This window comes from Ciona robusta, chromosome 7, assembly GCF_009617815.1.
Source record: "Ciona robusta chromosome 7, ASM961781v2".
Taxonomy (NCBI): Eukaryota; Metazoa; Chordata; class Ascidiacea; order Phlebobranchia; family Cionidae; genus Ciona; species Ciona robusta.
Window position 1 is genome coordinate 4,870,748 of NC_143241.1, and position 25,899 is coordinate 4,896,646.

Consider the following 25,899-nt stretch of genomic DNA (forward strand, 5'->3'; position numbering starts at 1 on the left):
GTTGTTTGACTTCCACGAATGTGTTAACATGCTTATGATTAATTAATAGGTTACGTATTTATTCATGATTTTATTGCGAGTTAATGAATACTTCGTTTGGCTCCTATAAAATACATATTAGCTACGTCAGCTTATAAAGTGCGCCATATATAGAATTGTATGTTTATGCGAACATATATAGAATTGTATGTTTATATACCTTAATACATTATTATACTATTTAGTTTTTTTGTAAATTAGTTGATGTGGTATTTTGGCGGTTGAATATTCTAAAATTTAAAAATAGTTAATTGGAACAGCTTTATTTAATAATTATCTATTTTGTAATGAGTTACAGTAAGAATAATATCTGTTTCTCTTTACAGTTCTGACTTTTGTTGTATTATGAATTACTTTTACTCTAAAGTTAGACATGCTGTGTGAAACCATTTTGAATGTAGCTATTAAAAACACATGATCTAAGAAATAAAGTTTTCTCTTGGATATAAACATCTACGCAATGGCTGGCCTTATAAAGAAACAGATTCTCAAGCATCTTTCAAAGTAACTTTATTTTGTACCTTAGTAATTACACACAAAAAAAACTAAAACCCAATATGTGTTGATACCGCTACTAAAAGCGGGTGTGCTTTAAGAATTGACCCCATATATTATGATAGTAATGTTTTTGTTTCGCATTATAGGTTAACCCTTAATGTCATTTTTTCCTATAACTCACTGGAGAATTGTACACTCTTATAAATACTGGTTATTAAATTTAATGTAACTAAATCTGTGTAAAAGTGTTTAGGGTCCTGTTTAACTAAATTTGATTAAAAGGTGTTAAGATTTTTTCTTTAACTAAATTTAAGTGAAAAGTATGGTGCTTCCTCCCCAAATTATCTGCTAAACGTAATTACCAACTATTAATCTTTGTAACCACTAACCACAATCTCTTAACTAATGACCCCTAACCACCAACCTTTAACACTTTCCACTAGCGGCATACTGGAGAATTCTTTCCTAGTGCCAAAGTGTTTTACTTAGTTTTTATTCTCAGGTTTGCGAAGAACTTATCAGCGGACAGTATAAACATCAGCACTCTACGTGGGGAAGGGGAATTAAATAACTTAGAACTTGATTGTGTTGCTCTTCAGAATCTAATGAACCTTCCAACGTGGCTACAGTTCAATCACGCCAAGTGTAATAGAGTTCATGTGAAGGTAAATCCGATGCTGTAGCACAGTTGGTTAGTGTTTACTGATGGATTGTCCAAATTATCAGCCACACATAAAAAAGATCGATAAAAAATAATCACTTACAAAGTAACATATTTGGTAACTGGTAAGCGGGCACGAGGTGTATGAAACAGAACACCTGTGTCTAGCAACTGTCACTTTCTGGCCACCTGAGGATAAGGAATGTTCTTCTATTCTTCTAGTATGAGTAACAGTAGGGATTTTTGTAGTGGTAAAATTAATATGTATGTTAGGTATGTGGTGTATGTATATTTTCTATTTAGTATAGCCCATTTAAGTATAAACGGCAACACATATTTGTTGTGTAATTGACTAATTGTACAATTCCTGTGCATTTCAAAATTACAAAATTGTAAATAAACGAATGATTTAATCAGTAGACAATAAATCTAGTAAATTTTAGTTCCAGGCTGCTATAAGTGTTAACAACATAAAGTATAACTATTTAACACCCTAAATATATTTATGTAAAAAACAGAGGATATAAAAATGTAATGAATTTGAAATGCTCTATCAGTTGGTATCATATTATAATGTTTATTTGTTTTTTGCTTTCAGATACCATTCACTAAGCTTAAAACAGCTCCTATTACAATTGTAAGTTGAAAAATATTCTTCTTTTGTTATTAAAGCTATTACCCTTCAAGTTATTACACTGTATGTGCCTACTGTATAAATATATATGTATAGAAAATGACCTTTGCTTATGGGATTAAACTATAACAAGTGGAGTTTAAATTTAAGTGTAGTTAATCTTAATTCCACAGGGCACCTTATTTGTGAGTGTGCCAAATTGCATAGGACTTGCCTATATTGACCATATAGAAGAGAACTAATGTTATGGTGAAATAAGATACTCATACAGTTCTGGGTTTAAAATGTTATTTAATTGACTGTTTTAATTCTTTAAATTCATTTCCTATCACCATTCACCACCACGGAAACATAGTTGTCAGGAAACCTCAAACTACCCCGGCAATTTGCCGCATGTCAATTTTTGGAGATGCAATATACTTAACAGTATTATATAGGCAATTTTTAAATAACTGAAAAGTGCATTAAACAGTTAGCGCTTCGGCGTGGTAAATTTCAAATAATATTGCTTTTTCTAAGCATTTCTGTTTATATTTATTATTTTTTAATGAGCTAAAATGCATAGGATCTCACCCATATAGAAAAGAACAACTGGTATAGTGGGATAAAATTCCAATCATTTTTTTTAAATGGTATTTTAATAACTGTTTCAATACTGTTCTTATTTTTAATTGGTTAGTTGGCCAAATTGCTAAGACTTACCTATATAGAACAAACTGCTGTTACAGTGTCAGTGGAATAAGATACTCATAGAGTTGGTTTCAAAATGATGTTTTATTCACTGTTATGTTATAGGGGCATAAGAAAAAATGACCTGCTCATAAAACTGAGTTTTAATGTTTGATATTTCTATAGCTTCTTGATTCTGTTGAACTTGATATGTCAACTTGTGAGAAACCACGAGCTCCCAACGGTGCTTCACCCATCCAAGCGTCAGCTTCAAGGTAATGAATGAAAGTGTTCATGTTTCCTTCAGCTTTACATTGATTATTGGCTTCTTACATATCTTGATTAACCTACTTTTAACCTTTATGTATGTTTAGCTTTTAATGAAATATATATATCTGTCCAAATTACGTGGAATATATTTAGAGCTATTTTTATACAGGTGTAGTGTTACCTCTTACAACTTCTAATTTTAAATATTGGATTTTTACACTAAACACTATATTAGTATTAAGTTACACTTTTCATAGTCCGAAAACATTTGGTCTAAAATTTACTACTCTGTCAAACTCATGTTTAACATACAGTGGGGACAGTAGTTACGGCTTTGTTCAGAAGGTTCTGGAAGGAATTGCTGTTCGTATAAACTCCATCAGCGTAAACTTTACCTCAGCAGTATTTAAAGCAGAATTCCAGGTTTGAATTGCATTAGTGTCTTTATATTTTGTGCAAAGGCGTGACATTTAAATTTTATAATTTAATCTGGGATGGAATTGTTAAAATACAGTGAGTTCTATCATAGTTGCAAACACAGGAAACAAACTTTGATTAATGTGGCGCATGCAACATATTTTCGCTCTTCTTGTTTGATATATACTCACATGAAATAAAATAGCATCTCATAGAAGTCTGAAAAAGATCTTTTTGCAACTTTTTGTTTGTTATCAACTGTGTAACCTATACAGTTCATGTCACACAAGTTGATTATAATTTGCATACGTTGTCAATTTGAATTTGTTTGTTCCAGATATCTCAGTTGCTTCTATTCAGCACTGACCCTGAGGGCAAACAAACAGACTTGAGATTTACACGAATCTTAAACAAAGAATGGGGTCAGGTGGGAACTAGAACTTAATCGATCGGATACAGTAGCCACTATACTCTTAGTCTAGATAGACATACACTGTTACAGTAGTAATGTAATAATGACATTTTGAACTTAATTTTAAGTGCTGAAAATAGTTTATGGAAACTGCTTATACCTCTTTGCTAATTATATTTGTAATACAGTAATTCAAATGTTGTAATGTGACAATAATTTGCCTTAAACACATAAAATGTTATGATTTATTCTTTTTTTTGGATGGATTTTTTGGGGATTGCTTTCAGCATTATTATAAGAAATATGATGCCTAAGGTCTCATCAGTTTTAAATTAATATCCTTTTTTTTCAAAATTACCTACAGGTGCTAACTTTTAAGAAAGTGACATGGCAGACAATGAGGATTGTGACGGATGCAGCGACATCACAATCGGGAGCAACTGCCACCCCAATTCGACTTATTACTAACCAAGCTCAAATTGGAATTACTTTAAGAAGAAAGGTAGAATAGTTTATTTTTAGTTAAAGAAAAGGTCTTCAATAAATAAGTCTTTTTGCACAAACTGAATTTTATTTCGGAAAACTAAGGTAATTTTCCAATTTTTGTTCATATGTTCCCTATGTTTTGTCCAATCATTTTTTTATGTTTTGCTTAAGTTTGTCCAATTTTGTTAATGTACCTGACAGCAACAGTTTGCAATTTCAATTTATTCTTTAACAGTATATAGTGTTCCTAAGTTTTTTAGCGCATATGTTCCGCCAGGTACCTACGACTTTTATCATTGTTCCTTAATTTCTTGAAACGGTTTGCTATATTTGCAAAGTATAAGATAATCTACAGCAAACACTAACTTATAAACCCGCAAGTTTACCGTACAACATTATCTTACATTGCATTTTCGTTTACAGATATCAGACTTATCTGTGCTAGCTACAAAACTTCATGTACAATTTGATGACCTACTGTGGGTGCTTACTGACGCTCAGGTTCAATCTGCTTTGTTGTGTGTTAAGTCGATCAGGGAAACTATAGAAAGATCCCAACAACAACAGAAACAAGAACAAAAACAACCAGAAGAAGTACAAGCAAACAGTTCAACTGTAAGTGTGGTTGTACCAGTATGAATGAATGAATGTAACTTAGTTTATCTTTGCGCGGCGTGAAAACGACAGACGATATAACACGGGTGTTCATACTGTTCATACACCTTGTGGCAGCTGATGAGTTACCGTGTATGTTACTTTGTGGATTATTGTTTTTTTTTGTTGATTTTTTGACTTTTTTATGTATGGGTCATAATTTGCCATGGTTTGTTGATTTAAATACTAACACGCCACATTTCCATGTATTTTACTTATCATTTGGGTGCATACAACATAGATATTGTGGTCAGCTTCAATACAAACATGACATATGTATCAATGTATGATACAATTTTCATCTTAAACGTTTCATTTAAAAAGTAAAATCATGTTTATTGATGTCAAAAGTTAAAATTTTTCTTTTAATATTATACAAGTGTGGTAATGATATGAAAAACCCCCTTCCATTTCACTTTAAATTAATCAATCAAAATTGTTTTTCTGAATTAGTAGCCCTAACCTAATGAATAAAATATGAGCTTAAATTTGCATTACTCCTTTTTACATTGGTGTAATGTGGACATCATATGGTGTAAAATTGACTCTTAATATGGTAATTTACCACAAAAAGTGTTAAATTTTACACCTAGAAAGAAATTATAAACTGGATAATAATGTGTGAAACTTTTGGTACAATTACACCAACACTAATACACTGTATTTCAACACATCGTATAATGTGTCATGTACTTATGTATGAGATACAAGTCACTATGAACACCTTGTACCAGTAATAGTTTGTTTGATGTTTTATATGTTATGAGACAGTTAATATAAATTTTTCTACTGATAAATTAGTGAAAGGTTAGTGACATATACATATAAGCCTTCTCTATACATTTGAAAACCTTCTATATAAACAATTTAGTTATAAATATATATATATCTTTACCTGTACAAGCTGTGTGTTTAACTTTATATTATATTACATATTTACATTTGCTGTACAATCAGTAATTAACCATAAAAGCTTAGGTATTAAGGTATGTGTACACTTTCGAATTATAAACATTGTAAATTGCTTGTTAAATTAGTTTTATTTGCTTGTTAAATCAGTTACTTGTAATGGTCTGTTGGATTATAATCAAACCCATTACACAAATTACCAGTGTTTCCTTTATGTTTTATATTGTAAGTTTACCAATTCTCTTTTTAGTCTTTTTATAAACATTTGGTAATTGCTTTAGGCTATATTAATGTGTATTGTGGGTCACGCTGGAATTTATGTGATACTGTTGGTTTAAGATTATGATAACATATTCATTTAATTTTTAAAAAGTATTCAGTCAGTTGTTTTTTTTTAATTTTATGCTGTGCCTTTAATAAAAGTAAATTACAAAATTTTAAACAGGCAACGCATTTACTTCAATAAATAAAGTTACCCAATCAAGCATTAATCTGTTCATTTGTTTTAATCCCCCAGAGACCAACAACAACAGCAGTGCTGCGATTCGTTGCCAGGTGTCGCCGAGCGCAACTTTCGACGTCGAAATTGTCGCGAGAAAATTAATCATTCTGACGTCATAATACGTCACATCAGTGGCCGTATTTTCGTTACATATTTTCGTTTACGTATAGCTCTAAACGAATATCGGCGCGCGTCAAAGTAACGATCGTTTGTAGTTGACAAAATTGTGTGAAAATTAACTACAATACGACTGCTTTTTCATATATGTGACTGATTGCGCAAATTGTTATCTATATTATCGTATCTACATGCTGACGAAAAGATCGAAAAATCTCCCGAGCCATACTACAGGAGCGCTAAATCGACAAAGAAAATGCGACAAAATTTACAAACCGGCATAAATTAATTTAAAATATCATTGGGTGTTTTGACACCGGCAAGCAGCCTAGACGAGAAATTTGATAATTCGTGATTGTAAACAATTGGTTTGTGACGAAGCGCCAGGGTTACGGGAAGATTACCCGCTGTTATGACCAAAATAAAAGCTTGAATCTATAGTGGCGAAATAGGTCTGGCCAGTGACCACCAAGCTTTATCTAAACCTAAATTGTATTCACATACTTGTTGCGTTCACGTGCGTAGAAAGTATTCATCGTATAAACGAGACAATCCTTTACATAAATACAGACGTGAAAAAGCAAAATTCAACTTGTTTTCAAGCACCTGCAGGCTAAATAATGAACGTGTGAGTCCCTATTATGATGCAAATAATCGACGTGTGAATTGCTATTATGTCGTAATGAATTACCAGGTCAAACAATCGTTATTGTGATGTAATGAATCCACGTGTGAATCCCCACTATTTCGTAACAAACACACTGCTTATGGCTGAGGAAAACATGGTAAATATAAAGCAGCAATACTTCTGAAACAGATTTAAGTTGATTATTACGGACTAGAGCCCTAAATCGTTTAGAATGTGATGCAGCGATAAAAAATCGTCTGTTTAGCAGTAATATTGTTTGTTTAACCGAATTCTCATGCAGTAATACAAAGGGTTAACCAAACTCGCGTTAGCAAAAAATAGTAACAGAATTTCCAGAAATATGCGTATCGTATTATGTTTTAAGTCTGCTTAACCGGTGTTGCAACTATAAGTGATGTAACAAAATATTGTAGCAATATAAACCACACTGTACAACGAACGTTTGGTTAGTTAGTTAAAAAGCTCCTGTGGGGCAATAATTGAATACGAAAATCGGTATTATGACGTAAATATTCAACGTGTGAATCCCTACTATGACGTAACAAACATTCTGCTTGTCTGATTAAATCCTGCGTAAATAATGACTTTATTATGCGTAGCATAGATTAATGCTGCTACCGCGGGCGAATGCAAGCGGTGAATTAAAACTTACGGGTTGATTTACGCACATATGATTTAATATGGGCTGATTTAATATCGTATTCCCCATTGGCAACTTAAAACGAACCTAGAGATACCTGTTGAGTGTGCACTGGTGTGGGTGAACGAAACACCAGAACGACTAAATAAATGAAGGTCGAAGTAGTTGTCCTAAAGAAAATTTAATGCATCCAAAACAATCTTGGTCAGATTTTCCTGCGAGTAAATTGGCCTTTAATCCAAGATGAAGAGCGTTCTAATGAGAGACGATGATTAAGAATACAAAAAAGATAACGACGAATCATTTTATCAAAATGTATACCGCCGAGTTCAGTGATAAATAACCTCAAATTTTAAAGATATATTATTTGTCCTCTAAATCTAATAGTATTACATCCACGCACGTCAGAATTCCCACTTCATATAAAGCGATTTCGTTGCTGACCCAGACTTTGGCGATACCTGGATTTTTTAGCGACGCTGTGTAAAATTTAAGCGACGCTGCGCTAACCGTCGCGACAGACATTTAGTCGCGTAAGAATGGACACCTGCAGTAGATTTTGGCGACACTGGGCACCGTGGCTCGCGCCGAAACTCGGTTTCGCGACGTTGACGCCGCTAAACCTAACAGTTATTGCCGCGACAATAAAATGTAAATAAATTAAATTGGACTAGGTGTCGCGAGCCAGCTCGGCTGTCGCCGAGCATTGCTCGCGAAAAACGGCTCAATCGCAGCTCTGAACAACAGCAACAACAACTGCTGATCCGGCCACTTCACAACAATCCACAGATGCATATTTCAACCGTTACAACATACAAGAATCTTCCGTTCATCTTGATTTGGACCGCATTGATTTGCATATTTGTGATGATGGGACAACTAACAATAACCAAGGTGACCACAATGTTATTGCAAGTGTGAATAGAAGCTAGAATGCTATATCATACTAACTATTACATTTACATACCTATTTTTTTAGTGTATAATACTATTTTTACAAAAGAAGAAGGTCTATATAGTTTTCCATGTTTTTTTTTATGATGGGACAAGTAATTATTAACCAATATGACTAGTCTAACCACAATGTTATTTGGGACATAATGATTAAATTTCAATTTGTAGCCACTTATAAGAAAGTAGTTGAAGGAGGGGCAATTCTCATGACTTTCTTTGGATTAAAAATTGATCATTATCCTTCACATAAAGGAGGTAAGAGTGCCTTGTATTTAAATGTAATTCATTATTATTTATGATATCTTGTTAAGTATAATGTGTTCTTGTTATGTATAATGTGTTGTGCATATTTTGGTAGAAGAATTATTTTGTTTGATTTCAACTAGATCTTATGAATTATTATTTGTGCCCTTTATAATATTAATATATATTAATATTATAGAGCATATAGATTTTCTTCAGTGACTTTCCTGCCTGCTTTATGAGCTAACTTTATATTCTCAATCACAAGCGCTTATTGTATAACAATCGGAGCAATATATGTATACGCTGTTACTGTAAACTTTCTCGAGTGTTAAGATGTATGAAAGATATCACTCATGTTGTAATGACTGTCGTTGCCCATCAAGTGAGGATAAATAAGTGACTTTCTTATATTTATATTATTGACTCTTTTATTTTATTTATATTATTAAAATGACTTACAAATAATGTTGATACTTGCAGCTGAAATTCGAACACATTTTCGTGACTATGGTGAAATACCAACAGCAAGAGACAAGTGGGCTCATGATATTATTTCGAACTTCAGGAAAGATTTTGTGACTTTAAAAAAAGCAGCAATGGCAGCCATGGCAGCTGGTAATACAGGTACATTGTTTTAACTTGTTTATGCTTGTTGTTTATATTGTGTTATTAATTCAATCGCATGTATTGTGTTATTGTATAGTTGGTCTGGGCCCTGGGGTAGGATGTTTATTGTTTATATTTACTTTAAATCTGTTTTAAAAACGTCAGTAATTGTTAAAAACCTGACTAGGAAATATGGGATATTATGTTGTAAAGTTATCTATCTCATCTCACAGCACCTTAAACTAGTGGAAGGACATCTAAATCCTAAACTTCTTGTGTGAAATAAATTATGCAGTAAAGCTGGCAAGAGTGTTATAGGCAACATATTTGACATTTAAATATAAAAACAGTATGTGGTGAGTGGTGTATGCACTAATGCACATTAGATAAGTACTAAGAAACCAAAATGTCACGCTTGTTTTAAAATTTCTTAGAACTACATTAACATTACTACTATTGAGTATGGATGAGATAGATTTTTCATTCATAGCTTTATACACAATTATACCTAAGCCATGCCAAGATATAGATTATGTTCACAGCGGAGTTTCCTAATATTGTACCATTAATATGTTTTATATAACTTATAACTTTGTCTTTACCCTGCCATATTCACGCATAAGACACATTCAATGTATTTGAACAAAATACATATCCCTAAAAAGATAATATCATTTATAGAAGTCCAAGTTTCCAAATCAAAAAGCAAACTACTTGAAAGCTGTCTTATTATTCGTCTCAATGATATAGAAATTTCCCAGGTATTTATATTCAAACATTTTTTTTTCTTTTATGGCTAGCACGTAAGTAGTACCAGCATTATATGTAACTATAAACAGTGAAAAATCCTGTTTTCTCAGAGTTTTATTTCTCTACTAAATGATCCCTTTTGGGGTAATGGGCCAAGTCTGGCCTAAATCCCAAGTCCTCACGGTACTCACCCATACAAAATAAAAAAAAAAAATAAAAAAATGATCCCTTTATATTATTGTAGAGCAGTGCCCAGTTAAAGTTTCTTAGGTTTTTGTATTTAATAGTTTTTAATTATTGCTGTTAACTTACAACCAAATGTATAGAAATGAAACGTCCAGGTGTATATAATTGTAAAAGATCTTCTGCTAATTGTTTGTTTGTGATATTTAAAGAACCGACTGTTCGTCTGCCATGTGGCTAGACATGAGGGTTTGTTATTTAATGGTTTAGCCACATGACAGATAAAACATCAATATTAAAAGGTCACAGAGGCCTTCCCTTTACACCAGAAGGTCTCTTTTACACCTATCCTATAAAATAAAATATCTAACATAGCATTTTTGGCTTAATGTTTTTCCTCATATATTTGTGATTTTTGCATCTTTTCATATTTTTCACTTTTAATTTTTTCTATGTTTACTCCTCAGGTAACTTCCTCCAGTGATAAAGAAAGATGTAATGATAAAATCCTCTCCTCCCAACGCAAGGAGCTCCTCCTCCCAGATGACATGCCTCTTGGTTACGTGAGCATCACTGATTACTTTTATCCCGATGGTAGAGACTACCCTGGTGAGTGATGGACTGGTAATATTTAACATATAGTTTAATGCGCAGCCATTCCAGTTTAATACAAATCAAATTGTTTTGTTACCGCTAGGGATGCACATTACAGAATTTCGAATCCCCTATTTACGGGATTCGGTATTCTGTTTAATGACGTCATTACACGTCATCTCATATACTATATTAACAATTTTTGAAACTTATTAATTTTGAAAAAAAATATTTTTGTGTTTGTGGGACTTTCGAGAGTAAACGTTTCGTAACGTCTTTTCATAGCCTGCTATACGTTTCATGACGCAAAAACTACTCAATAGTACAATTTTTGATCATTTTACAACTCAAGATCCAACAAGGCTGTTATGAAAGGGTCAATAAACTGACTTTTGTGGGTAAAATTTTTTTTTCCTATAAATATAAAAAGATTCGAAATTCTAGATTCGGAATTCTAGATTCGAATTAAAGTATTCTAGGATATCCTAGAATACCTAATTATTCTGTAATGTGCATCCCTAGTTACCGCTGGCATTATATGTGTGGCACTTGTATAGCTCGGTAGTAGGGGCTTGCATCGTAATCAAAGGACACCGGGTTCAATGTTCGACACTGATAGGTGTATGTGTTCTTGAGGGAAACTGCGATGCCATTATTTAAAATACAGTCTGGTACGTGACCTTCATCGTTTATAACCACTCAAATCGCTGTATTACACTTTGGTTACTTTTAGAGCTTAGGGATTGATTTTCTGACCTAATTGATAAAATGCTTGAATCTTGAATGTGCACCTTATACAAATACTTTGACACTTAATCCAAACAGAGTGATTTGATTGACTCAGCAAATCTTGTGTTTATCATCTTTTTAGTTTACCAAACCCCAATATCCATTCTAACGTAAACTCCCCCCAGCCCCCCACAGCAACATATTCGTGCGAGTAAACGCACCTCGTGTTCGTGTCCACTGGCCCTCCTTCCTATGGTGCAACCAACTAGCTCTATCCACCGTGCGATCCGTGCAGAAGATGTTGGAGGACCTTGGCATCCCCATCTCTTCATCCGATCCCAAGGAGGAAGACCACGTGGATATAAGAGTCGAAACTTTGATGCCAAGGGTACAGGAAATTCTTAGATTTTTGTATTTTTTAATTATATTTTTTTGTTTGTTTAATACTTTTCTTTGCATTGTTGCTTTACTAGATGTTGATTGTCCACAATACTAATTGTTTGTTAAAAAAAACTGATTTTTATACTTGTATCATTTTCTTGCCAATTTATTTATCATAACACATTTTGCAACTGTTATTTATACCACCTTTATTTTCTTGATTTGTATGCAAATTTTTAAAAGCCCTCTTTTATGCAAATGTTTAAACCTTTCGATATTTTTCTAGATTTTTATTCCTTCATTCAAAACAACAGAAGATACAAATTCACCCATTGGTCTTGAAATTCAAGTCTCACAATCAACAAGTAAATAACAATATTGCATGTCAATAAAAGTTTCTTCTATATATGGATGGGGTCAAAAGTCAGACTGTTTATTTACCTTGTGCATGTGACTAGTGTGACTGCATTATATAGAACATATTATAAAATTGAAACTTGTAGCCTTCATTTTAAAATGAATGCATTTTTGTACCAATGGCCATTTGAAACGAAACCATTTTTTATTCTTTTTTTCTCGCGCAATAAGATATGTAATAGCAAAAGCAACTTGAATATGTTTTATAAAAAAGAAAATGCCAACTTCAAATAATACACATATCATCATATCATAATATTTAGTTTAATAATCACCAACAAGAAGTTATTTTTACTAAACAGAATGGACTTGAGTTTCATTCTTATCACAATATGTCAACATTTTCATGAACCCTTTCTCTATACTATTGAAACCTCATAATAGTGATTGTTACATCACAATATCTTACTATCCACAGTAACAAACTGTAGATACGGAGAAAATTGTTCAAGATCAAGTTTATCAAAAGTTCTTCAGTCAATTAAAGATTCATATATATTTAAGTGGGTATATGGTGTTATGTTGTATTGCATATATACTGTGTTTAGTTGTATGGTAATGGAAACTCCTGCCTAATTCTATACTACATGACATAGAACCTACATATGAACCTGTCTTCTGTGTGGTTCTTGAAAGGTTTTTGAACCAGAATCTATTTGGAAGGAGTATATAAACTGCTTCATTGAATCTATATTGTAACTTCATGGTTATTGAGGCAGTAGGACAATAGACCTACATTCCTACCAAGTTAAGATGTGCTTCACTGAAGACCTTACCCTAAATTAAGACTTTGTTGTTTTATGTCACTCCTCCTCTATTAGTGGATAGCCAACGGTATGTATGTTGGATAAAAGTAAATGCACCAAATTTATTTACCATAAAATGGACACTATTACATAGAGAATACCTAACATGCTTCTTTGTGTACCCATTTTATTCATACATGGCCGCACTACTTAATAATCCATTCATTTCCAGCAACACTGGTTCCTTCCCATGCGAACCAGGTTATGACTTGGACCATACACACCATGCATTACACAGCCATGCTAACCATCAAGATACACCTCTTAATACAGCTCTACACTCAAATACTCCTCAGCTTAAAAGTAAGTGATGATAACTGTAAGCTTTTATATGAATATTTGCCATACCTTGACAACTGTGTGGGCAAAACGCTGTAAATGTAATACGTTAATAGTATGTTATGGCCTTATGGTGTTGCTATTATAGATCAGTTTTATTACTCAGCTAAATTTAAGCTGTAAACTCTGTATAGTATATGCAGTATTATAAATGGTAAGCTGTAGTTAACAAGGCTCTTTTAAATTCAGTTTTCATTTTCTGCAATAATTTTTGTTTACTACCAAATGGAAAATTTAAAGAGAAAAATGTAAATGCACTTGTATAACCACACTATTACTGCCAGGTGTATTATACTTGTATGTAACTCAGGTCTTCTGGCATAGAGGTGCGTACTGTTTTCAACGTCCTATACAGGGCGTCTTTATTAGGGCTTCTTCGTTTATTCTTATTCACCTTGATAAAGATGGACCTGTATATGACATTAAAACTTTAGCAAATAAATTCTGACTTTGAAACAAGTATTCTTAACCCCAGGTTCATCATTAAAACAGAAAGCTTACACCGATGTCTGGAATATTTGGTTACGTCAAGTATGGGTTGACTTTGTGATTCAAACCGACCAATCAAATCCCACAAAACTGCGTTCCACGCTCCCATTTGTCGACTCTCTACCAATCACAATGTGGATTTCAAAATCGGAAAATAATTTTTCCGACACAAGTTCGATGCTTTCGTCAAACTCTGAGTCCGAGTTACGACAATCGCAGTCTACACCCATGTTCGAACAACCCCTCACTAATTTAAGTGGTTTTGATCGGCCAGCATCTTACCCCACCTCACCCTTACGCGGTACAGACACAAAAACTGAAGATTTAAATGACAAAAGTCGTCCAGCGAGGAATAAAAAACTGTTGGATTTTTACAGAAGTTCTTTGGCAGGTTTGTGTTGTGTGGTAATAATAGTAATTCTCTCAGTGTTTTTTTCTCTATGCAGTTTACCAGTACAGCATAGTGTACCAGCATAACAAAATATAGTGTACTTTTACATTACACTACACCACTACCAGCAGAATATAGTGTAACTTTAATGCAGTCTTACCTCAGAACCTAATGTCGTGTAACTTTTGTAATAAACTGTATTGGTTTAGAAACACCAGCCAAAGTAAAGAAAGAAGTCATCAAGCCATTGAAAGGAACAGCTGGAACTTATATTCTTATACATAGTGAAAAGGTAAAGTTTAAAAAAAAAAACAATTATGAAAATCTTCTGTGTTTCCTGTCATCTGTTTCCACCTGTCATAAACTGTAATAAGATTTTATAAATATTGACATATTTTGTTTGTTTTACAACACAACTTTAAAATATAAAAGTTTAAACTAAATAAGTCACTAAAATGCTCAAAAGCACACTAGAAACAACAGTGTAAAAACCTTTTCAACCCCTGTTATAGTTTTTTTAACACTTTTATGTTTACTTTTTTCAATATTTTTTTAACTTCCAGCCCGTGCGTTTAATGCTCGATCATTTCCAATTCCTTTTCCTTCTTCGTTTGTTTGAATCGTTTGAAGGAATTGAGAAGAAAGTTTCAAGCGACACGGCATCCATATTATCTGATACTTCATCCTCATGTAATACATTAGATGGCATCAGGTGTGTTAATCATAATGTCTAACTTGAAAACAGTATTATGTAGTAATGTTAACGAATATACTATATAATATTTGGTTGTATTTAATGCTTACATGCAATACAGTAAATAAAAAAATACAAGTCTGAAATTCCTGTATTATTATAAAAATACACAAAAAAATAAAATTTATTGTTTTTTTATTTTAAATTCGAGATCTTTTGTTTAAATAAAAAAACACATAATTTATTGAATATTTTTTTAGTTCAAATTCACAAGAAGACGATAATACTTCGGACACCACTGCTGTGAGACTAGTTTTCCCATCGGCCGACATTAACTTGGTTCTACGAGCAAAAACAGAGGAAGAAGATGATGAAGATAAAACATCAAACCTTGATGATGATGAGCAATCTACAAGTGATATTCAAGGTGGGTACGGTGAATGGATCTGAATATTTATCCTTGAGTGGCGGGGCAAAGACAGTCCCTATAAATAACACGGGTGTTCTGTTTCATACACCTTGTGCCTGTCAGCACGTATGTAACTTTGTGTGTGTTTATTTTTTTAGATATATGACAATTTATACAACCCATTAACAACCACTGGGGTGAAGCAATTGCCATTAAGTGTCTTACCTCAGCACATAAACGCCCCCACAATGGCAGCAGCATCAAGTCTCGAACATGTAACTCATGGGCTACCTACAAACAGTCTAACCACTATGTCACTGCACCTGACCAGAAACTCAACTCTTTCTAAAACTGTCAAAACTATTAATACAGTTTAGAAACTGTTAAAACAACCCTTTTATTTTAGACCTGGTTTCCCCCATCTCACCCCCACCCCTGATACCGAACCCGTCAAGTTCAGGTTCACCCACCCCAGCCCCATCTGAATGTAGTTCCGATACCATAAGTATACTTGGTAGTGATGAAGCATTTGGACCAAGTATACGTACATCGACAACATGTCCGGTGGATGTTTCTAACACACCACTTGGTGGGAGTAGTGAGCAACCAGTAGTTCCTTTACCACAAGGTAATTAAATTAGAGTCTGTTCTATGTGTTTTACGGGACCTTTATAATATATATGCCATAAGATCAAAAAAAGTCAATATATGACAATTTTTGCATATATAGTAGGTTGGGGGGAGATGGGCCACTTTTTCAGTCTATTTTCTCGCCCTGTTTAGTGGTGGATATTCTGATATTATGTGCTAAATGTGTCCCATCTTTCCCCACCCTACTATATATCAGAAATGCCATAAGATCAGAAAACAGTCAAGCTATTATTCTGCATGTGTGAAATTCATGGTAGCCATAGGCCATGAGATTTAGGTCACAGTAGGCCAATCACCCTAAATTATTTTTTTTTTAAATAAAACTGATTTATCATATTTTAAAATGAGGTACTCTACTTTAAAAAAAAACAAGTACTAATCCCTTTGTCTTATCTTGGGATTAAGTTGGATTTGTACGAAAATCTAATATTTCTAATAGTAGTTTATGTCACTGCAGGAAACTCTATTTTTTTCTGATTTTACACAGTTTTACTTTATCAATTTGTACATAATTATATTTACCCACCAAGACACCATTACCAGGTCGCAGGCGAGCCAACACCGATTTATCCATAGCCGTTCGGTTAAAATCAGAAAGTCGATTAAAATCTCGTTTGAATGTGGTTTCCTCCCCCAGCAGTATATCATCTACTGCTTCATGCGATAATCTATCTTACAGGTAAGATGTATTCTAAACTAATCTATAAAAAATCATAAAAAAATCAAAAATCATCATCACTCATTTTTTTAAAAGTCACTTCATTTTTTAATAGTCACATATTTTTTAAATGTAACTCATTTTCTTTAAAGTCACTCACTAAACTTTTTATACATAATAAAGTTCAATTTAACTTACTTTGACATTACTGAAGATGGTTTTAGATTTTAAACACAAAAAAGTTTGGAATAAAAAAAATCTACATTGTTAAAACACATGTTTAACTAAGTCCTTAATAAATATAATTTTTTATAGATCCACAATTGTCAGTTCAAGCGGTTACGAAACTGGTTCAGTTGATTCGGTCAACCAACCGGTTTTAACTGGTTTTGACGATGATATAAAGTCACTTGATTCAAGTTGTGACGGAGACGCTCAGTTTGTTATTATTGAGGTTGATGGTCAGCCGAGGGCTGTTATGGATGAACGCACACCGTTGTTGGACATAGAGAACACAGGAATGTAAGTTTGACATTTGGTTGGTACCCTGGGTGTTAGGGTAACTGGCCGTGGCATGTCACCCTGGAGGGCTAAACATAGTGGAATAGGATAAAGTTTGACACAAATAAATTCTAGAAGAGCTGTGTTAGAAAACAAGTGTAATATGGCTGGCAGGAATAGTGTATTCAGTTAGTTTTGCATGTTTAGGTAGAACTAATATGGGTTTCAGTTTCAACATCTTTTTCCATAAGGGGGCGTTGAAAGTGAGAATTTAATTTAAATTTATATCATGCATGGGTCAGCAGGGCAACAACTATAAGTATAATAAATGTTTACAGTGGTTAACATTAAAAAAAATAGGTTTGTTACCACTTTAAAAATAAATTCACTCAAAATGTAAATTGCAAAAGTGTCAATTACTACAACATAAACATTGCTATAAATTACTTATACTAAAATAGTTTTTATTTGTTTGTTACTAGTTGTGTATTTATTTCATTATTTTCTCCACCACAGTGTTAAGATACCTCCACCACCAACAGTAATGGTTCAATCCCAAGATACAATACTTGATACTGAGAGCGATGTTTCTCAAGATACAGTGCCTTGTGTTAATGATAAGTCAACCATGGACCTTGATATGGTGGGTTATATATTATATGATTTATACATTGTCACAATTATCATTTATTGATAAACATTTTTAACTGCAATATTAAAAACCTCCAATAAACATTTTAAACCTAAAAACTTTCTTTTAAAATTTACTTAATTTTTTTATAATATGTAATTTTTACATTGCAAAAACAGCATTTACAACTTTTTCACATATTTAAAGATGCAAAGTATAAAATTTAAATACTAACTAACACCCTTTTAACATTCATTCTGTATTCAAAACATTACATGAAGTTAATTTCAGTAAACATAATAGCGTAAACATTTTGAATTTACTATTTATTGAACATATCATAAGATAGAGAGAATAATAAAATGTAAAAATACACAAAACCATACACTTTTAACCCTTCTACAGGTATCTGTGTTTAAAATATGACATAAGTAAATTTTAGTTTAATTTCAAGCAAAATCTGTATTAAAAAACAAACTGACATCATTCAACTCAGGTCTCTGTGTTCAAAATATCGGCCACAGATGGGGTTGAGTTATGTGTTGACGCTGGTGGTGAAAACACTGTGTTACGCATCGCTGCACATACTCTCGGACTTCACGAGCTCGGAAACATGACTCGGGATAATTCGGCCGTACAATTCTCATCACCAGGTAGGGCTAGATATTTTATCGAATTTTTGAACAAATGTTATAAATTCCAATGTTAGGGACAAAGACAGTTGCTATAACACAGATGTTCGGTCTTATACACTTCGTGCTCACTTACAAGATACTACAATTGTAACTTTGTGGGTTTTTGTTTCTTTTCAGACAAAAACACAAATATTATTAGGAAAATTCTTCCATTTACCAATAAGATTCCTTGTTTTCGTCAGTATAACTGCTTTTACAAACGTCACTACAACCAAAATGACATGTTTGTAACATATTTCATAAGTTAACAGCCTAATATATTGATGAATTCCCACACAGACACCACCACAAAGAAGAACATCTCTCCTCCCATCCTCCCTTCACTAAGGATGAGGTTGGATGGAGGTCCTGCAGCATCCAGGTTTTCCCCTGCATCCGCATCTAATGGGATTATAAGGATCAACGCTCAGGATGTGGAAGAGACAGTCTGCTCATCTACTTTAGAAAATATTGGTCAGTTATTAAGTTATGGTCACATATGTATCATACAATTTTTAACTTATACATTTCGGTTTAAAAATAAAACTATCTTTAGTAGTGTCAGTTGTTCTATTCTATATGGGTGAGGTCCCGCGGCATGCCACGCCATGAGCTATGGGATTTAGCCCAGGATTGGCCCATTACTCCAACACCCAGGGTGCTACCGCATGGAACAGTTGTAGTTGTTAAAATAAACAACGCTGTAATTTTGGAATTTAGTTATTTTTAATACTATAGTAGCGATGAGGCACCTTTAGCACATACGGTATATGGGAGTCGTGAGGATACAGTTTTATAATTCTTTAAATTTTCTTTGTTTACCACTAAACAGGAAAAAAAACAGAATGAAAAGGTGTCTCATTTTTCGCCACATTACTATAATATAAAACTAACCATTTCACAACAGGTAATATATACAATATACACCACAGGTGCTTTCCTCGAAGATGAAGTAGCACCTGATATTCTACCAATGAAAGTTGAAGCAACAAATATCCATCTTACTATAAAGGTGGGGGTTTATATAAAGTTGTATTTTCAAGTCACTTATTCATTACTAACTATGTCACATAATAAAGTATTCATGTAATATTTGTAATAGAAAAAATATAGTTTAAGATATATTACTGTGTCTTATACTCTTATATTACATAAAATTCTTTCAAACAATCATTAAGCTAAGAGTTGCCATTGTAAGCATATGTGTACTTGGGCAAGACATTTAACGGGAATCGCTCCAACCCAGTGGTCACTAATGGGTTGTTCAAATTATCAGCAACTCATAGAATAAAAATATCACTCAAAAAATCATTATCCACAAAGTAACATACACTCATAAGCTGGCACGAGGTGTATATATGTTATTACTGTTGTTTCCCTGCCACAAAAAGATATAAAACTTAGATTCATTCACCCACAAACAGAATGACATACCCCCGATTTACCCCACAAGCGCAGCAGTGCCTCCAGTGGAACTCCACGTACACAGTGCAAATATAACAAGGGATGATGAAGGGGTGTTTCATATTTCAAGTTAGTTTATTGTTTTTGTTTCTATTATGTATGGGTGATGCCCCTACTAATAAATTATCAGTTAACTTTTAAAAAAAATATTATTTTATAAAATTTTATTTAAAAACTTCTTTAAAAAAAACAAACCCATTTTACATTTTTTTAAAGTCTTATCAAAACAATTATAATTAATTTTTACTTCTGAAGTTCTGACCTTCCTTTTAGAGTTTTAGACAACTTTAAATTTGATATCAAAACATTTGAAATTCAACAATTATACCATCATGTTATGTTAACATTTCATCTTCATATTTTTCAGCTGAATCTTCTGCAGCTTCATCTTCTACTTTATTATCAAGTTTGTCAGGCATGGCCAAACAAAACCATAAAGAAACAACTTCCACCCAAACTACATCTCAAGAAACTAAAACACCAGTAACCACTCCGACTGAAACAAGCAATACAAACCATACGCACACAACCACTTTATGTAATGGTGTCCTTCCAAATACCCTACACACCACTTCCTCACTAACACTGAAGCAAATAAGCAAAGATAAAGTAGATTCAATTAATGATAATCAAGTATTGGTGAATGGTGATACCAGTAATGATTATGAAAGTTTAAAAGAGAGGATTAATGAACTTACAAAAGAGAGAGATTCACTTGCTGCAGCTCTAAGCCATGTACACGTAAGTTTTCATGATGTTTCAATACAAACATGACAAATTTTTAGATAACAAAAATTAACAAAATTCTATTTCATGTTAGAGACTAAGTCTTTGAGTTCTTGATATTTCTTTGGAATATTTAAGTTTTTTTTCGTTTTCAGGAAGAGCTGATGTTATCTGAACGTGACCGCGCCACTTTAAAAACACAAGTCTCACAAAGCTCGTAACAAAAACGAACCAACATAATCCCACCGTTAGCAAATGATGCATGGTGTACAAAGTACATGACTTAATATAAGCAATATATAAAAAGTCCAGAAGTAAGCGGTAACAATTTCAAATAATTCATAACTTTTTGTTATTTATTTTAGCAAGTGGTCCTTAATTTATCGAATGAGTGCAATATATCATCTTTTGATGAAGCAAATTGTGTTTGTTGCAAATGTTCCCTTTTATGCATGTTATGGTGCCATTGGGGATTTATGCTTGAAATGCCAATTTCGCTAGAATACTTTTTATTTATCTCGCTAAAATCCTAACATTTTTTTGAATTTTTATTATAGAAATCTTAAATGATATAGTAAATGGATGAAAAAGTTGTTTTGTAATTTTGGCAAAATTTTTGATTTTTAGTGAATATCCAACTGTATTTTACTTTTGCACCCCTCATTAAAGCATGGTGCTTACACCTTTATTGTAACACATATTTTATGAGATTTAAATTAATCACCATGACATCATAAATGGTATTATGAAGTATATTTCACATCCACTGTGACACACATGGTAGTTTGAAGTGTTTTGCTGAAATTTCATCATGCTTGATTACACCACGGTTGGTACTTAAATACAACAAGCTTCATTATTTGCTGTGAATTTTTTGCATTTTTATTTGATCACAAAACACATTTAAACAGGACATATTGTCAGACAAATCACACTGTTATCATATCTCAAAAGGTCTTAATTAGTATAAAGTCAGTTCAGCTCATATACTGCTCATGAGCTGAACCTGATTTAAAAAACTGAAAGTCAGCTCCAACAGCTGCAGAAAGAAGTTTCTGGATATTTCTTTCTTCAATGGTTCCAAAGCAGCAGCCATTAGCTTTGTCAATCTCCTTCAGCAAATTCAGCATGCTCTCTTTGTCCTGCACATTCAGTGGAGTGAATGATACAAGACTGTAATCTTCAATGACACTGCATAGCTTCCTGTATAAGACAGAGTTTAAAATAGATATCAGTAACAGAAAAGAGGAACTGTAGGAAATTACACTTTTAGATAATAGATCAAATCTGATCTAAATCCTATGTCCTCGCTTTCCTACAAATCCATATTATATGGGCCAAGTATCTATAACTGGGGATTTTAAATTAGGGTCTGTGTTAAGAGGACAGAAAGAATGCTTTACAGAATATTTTAAGAAATTGTAAACCTAAAAAGACTAAGAAACAATTTAGTGTTGAGTGATATGTTTTTAAAATGAGCAAAAAGTAAATATAGTTTCCAGCACAGGTTAAATGTATACAGACATATAAAGTTCTTATCTAAGATCAAACCTACTGATTTAAACTTTGGAATTTTCTCATAAAGGGTCGTCCCCATCACTTTCAAGGAGTTTATTTAAATCCAAGACTTCAGTGTAATATTCTAAGTGAAATGGAAACCTGAAAGGATGTAAATAGTGTCACTAATAACTGTATTTAAAAAGCTACAGTTAAACAGAAATCTGTGTAGGATTAACCAAGAAAAGGAACATTGTCGATAAAAACTGTTAAACTGTCATGTTATAATGACTGTTGCATCCTGTGACACAAAAGTTACATTAATTCATTAAGTTTTTTAAAAAACCCTTACTTTCCATATTCTTCTGCTATGTCCATTTTCGACAGGACATTAACGTGAGGTAAGCCCATATGTAGCATGGTTGCCAGTGAGGTTAGAAGCACAGCTATGAACTTGCTGGCTTCAGCACAGTAGTGGGCATCGACCAGATGAACTGCAGCAAGCCTTACACCAACATCTTTACTTGTAAGATGTTCAATTACTTCTTTGAGGGCATTATGATGGGTGTATATTTCTACTTGACCAGGGCAGTCAAATATGAAGTATCTATAATTAATATTATAATTCAGAATAACGATTTAAATGGTTATAATTTTCAAAACCAGGCTTTGATTTATATTTACTTATTATCAGAAGTAGTTGGAGCATCATTTTATTTTATAATTATTAATAACAGTATATTAAAAAATGATAAAATAGCATTGTATTGATACAAATTCCATAAGAATTCTGCATATCATTCACCAGGTGTGTACCAAAAATATTACACATTCAATTTTATTTTATTTTGTGAACAACTTTGACTTAATGTTTACCTTCCTGGAAAATTGTTCATTTTTTTCCAAGAGCCAGTGCTGATTATTTCTTAAATATTCCATGCAGTATAACAAGCCTCCATTTGGTCCAAGTGACATATGTTTCATTACATCTTCTACCGTTACTAACTCGTTAATATTTATATCACAATCGTACGGTATAAACTCATTAGCTGGATCAAGGTTTACAACACAGCATTCTCTACCAATAGCTTTCATAAATTGTTGCATTCCATGGCAGAAAGTGGTTTTCCCACTGCCAGGGGGTCCAATAACCAACTGTCCAAAAGAAGTTTTATTCATGTTTATTCCAGCCATGTTTTTCGCGTAAATTTACTAAAAATCTGCAAGATTTTTGTAAAGGTATTTTCCACGGTGCTCGAAACTGCAGAAAGAGAATCTATTGCCGACAGTTTCGAACGATTTGTTTTTCATATCAGCGTTAACTTGAATGTCTTTGAATTCCCCAGACACTATCAATATTCCAATGGATGTGAGGAAAAGACCCAGGATGCACTGAAGCACAATCTGTTGATGAATAAGTGAACATGCATATTTATATATTGAACAGCCTGTACAACATAACATGCAGTGTATACATGATACATAAACTATAGCAATTTAATTAAACAGTAATGCTGGTATAAAGAATTAACACATTGGAATTTAACACTTTATATTTAGATTTATTTATATTTTATCGGAAATTCACTTATGCATTTACATGGCTATATTACTATAAATAAGTAAAAAGTAAAATACCAAAAACTATGCTTAAAAATACAAAAAGTATTTCGTTTTTGGATACTTACATCCAAAGGTAAAGAGTAAAATTCCTGTTCAGTCAATCGAACAAATGATCTATCTGAAATTGTTAAGTGTAGTTTGTTATGTAACAGCGTAGTTTAAAAGGCATAATTTGGAATTATATGTGAAAATACGAACGTACGTTGTGCTGCGGATATTCCGGAGTGAATTAAACAACCAAACCGAGAAGGAGGAAAAAATTAACGTACAGTTTGGCCATTTCAGTTCCTACAAGACATTATATCTGTATTTATAATAAATAAACGTATAAACTAAATTTATTAAAACTCTTTAATTCTTTTTTATTAACGCATGAAAAATAATGCCGAGTCATGTTCTTACATAAAGACATCATACACCGCATTTTTAAATGGGGAGCGAATCATATAGTACAAAAGGCATCTAACGTTTCTTTGATGTATTTAAAAAAAACAATATTCTAGTTGTTTTTTATTTAAATTAAGACAGATATTTTTTTTATTTTAATGAAGCAACTGAACCAATCTCGTTTAAACTACGACGCATTCGTGCTTTGTGTTCATTCATAGAAGTGAAGTTTCTTATCAAAACTTTTCGCTTTTACAGGAAACCACCTGAATTGTACAAAGCGTAAGTAGGATTTAGTTTTTGGTTGTAAAATGATGTTGAATTGATCAGAAGCTGTCATCTAAAGTTGTTTAATTTATTTAAGGCATTAATTAAAAGATGAAAAGGTAGTACTTTACTTTACGTGAATTCGTATTTACATCTTTATAAATTGATTTGGAAATTGTAATTTGTATTTTTTGGCGTGATATTTGACACTATTGTTAAGATGTATCTGTATTTGTGATCAGCTATGTGTCATTATGACATCATAATTGTTGATGTTTACATTGTAAATTATAAAACCTGTCATCACTTGGTTTGGTAATCCATGTCTTGCTTTTCTTCTACCTTGTTTATAACAGCTGTGATAAACTGGAATATCTGTTCTTGTAAATCATGTCTATAAACTAGCTTGATCTATGTATTTAACCAACTAGGCATAATATACATTTGTTTTATACTGTTATTTTCATTCAGGTAACTATGTAATTTTGATTTAGTATTTATTATTGTAATGTAGCTTTATTATATCGCTTTTAAATTATTAGGCAAATGCAGATGTTTTTTGGTGTAATTATTTCAAGCAACTCTATTATTAACTTTAATGATAACATTTTATATTGTAACTATGTTTTAAAAGCTTTCTTTTATAATTACTAGATGACGCATATGCTGGTGTTATAGTATACATTGTAAATTAGTTTATACAAAAATACATAAAAATATAACAAACCGGTAACAAGTAAAGAATGCCTTTAAGATGCTTTTGGATTTTTTCTAATTGGAATAATTCTGATCCTTAGTTCAAGCAGGTAGGCCATGTAACATGTATGTATAAAGTACGTTATGTTATTGAGTTTAATGTGTAAGCATTAGAGTTAAATACTTTTCAGATTTTGGTTGCAATATTGGTCCATAGTTTAATGTTATAATGATGGTAATTCAAGCACAAAACTAATATTTTTTTATTTAAAATTTTAATCGTAAATTGTTTTTCTTATCCACCATTTTATCTTATGCTGTTATTCACAAGTCTCAAGTCTGTACCTGGGAAACTAAACTTTTAATTATATAATTTTCAACAGACATCGAGCAGAAAACATTGAAAAGAAAGAAGAAGAAACAGCAAAATGTTCCAATCTCTAATGAGGAACAAACTGAAAATAATTTCAAATTAGATAAAGAAAATGAATCAGAAACCCCATTAGATTTGAAAATAGAGACTGACAAACAAATAGACGAGAAAAATGTCAAACATGAAAATATTCCAATTATTCCAGA

At 32.5% G+C, this 25,899-nt stretch overlaps 3 protein-coding genes and 1 long non-coding RNA gene across 4 annotated transcripts; 2 read left to right on the forward strand and 2 right to left on the reverse strand.

The window, feature by feature from the left end:
• The first annotated feature begins 344 nt into the window (after nucleotides 1-344).
• On the forward strand, nucleotides 345-21,720 carry LOC149734038 (bridge-like lipid transfer protein family member 3B). Its single transcript, XM_089880443.1, is given in 32 exon segments — nucleotides 345-543; nucleotides 1,040-1,202; nucleotides 1,797-1,835; nucleotides 2,688-2,776; nucleotides 3,086-3,194; nucleotides 3,526-3,615; nucleotides 3,965-4,102; nucleotides 4,510-4,701; nucleotides 6,167-6,184; nucleotides 8,292-8,451; nucleotides 8,680-8,766; nucleotides 9,238-9,381; nucleotides 10,045-10,124; nucleotides 10,764-10,905; nucleotides 11,805-12,007; nucleotides 12,287-12,365; nucleotides 12,836-12,920; nucleotides 13,396-13,526; nucleotides 14,038-14,442; nucleotides 14,652-14,734; nucleotides 15,006-15,154; nucleotides 15,397-15,563; nucleotides 15,952-16,173; nucleotides 16,740-16,875; nucleotides 17,170-17,376; nucleotides 17,872-17,998; nucleotides 18,483-18,639; nucleotides 18,961-19,134; nucleotides 19,593-19,672; nucleotides 20,085-20,193; nucleotides 20,492-20,865; nucleotides 21,006-21,720. Coding segments are annotated over 32 exon segments (4,449 nt in total). The 5' UTR covers nucleotides 345-499; the 3' UTR covers nucleotides 21,072-21,720.
• Nucleotides 21,707-23,541, reverse strand: LOC149734039 (GPN-loop GTPase 2-like). Its single transcript, XM_089880444.1, is given in 5 exon segments — nucleotides 21,707-22,053; nucleotides 22,406-22,430; nucleotides 22,433-22,509; nucleotides 22,700-22,954; nucleotides 23,207-23,541. Coding segments are annotated over 5 exon segments (918 nt in total). The 3' UTR covers nucleotides 21,707-21,827.
• Nucleotides 23,501-24,266, reverse strand: LOC149734040 (ER membrane protein complex subunit 5-like). The gene is given in 4 exon segments (XM_089880440.1): nucleotides 23,501-23,751; nucleotides 24,036-24,088; nucleotides 24,173-24,205; nucleotides 24,208-24,266. Coding segments are annotated over 4 exon segments (321 nt in total). The 5' UTR covers nucleotides 24,251-24,266; the 3' UTR covers nucleotides 23,501-23,559.
• A 300-nt stretch (nucleotides 24,267-24,566) lies between these two features.
• On the forward strand, nucleotides 24,567-25,893 carry LOC149734041 (uncharacterized). The gene is made up of 3 exons (XR_016385231.1): nucleotides 24,567-24,743; nucleotides 25,279-25,430; nucleotides 25,704-25,893. It is a non-coding gene; the product is annotated as an uncharacterized LOC149734041 (long non-coding RNA).
• Nucleotides 25,894-25,899: the final 6 nt, after the last annotated feature.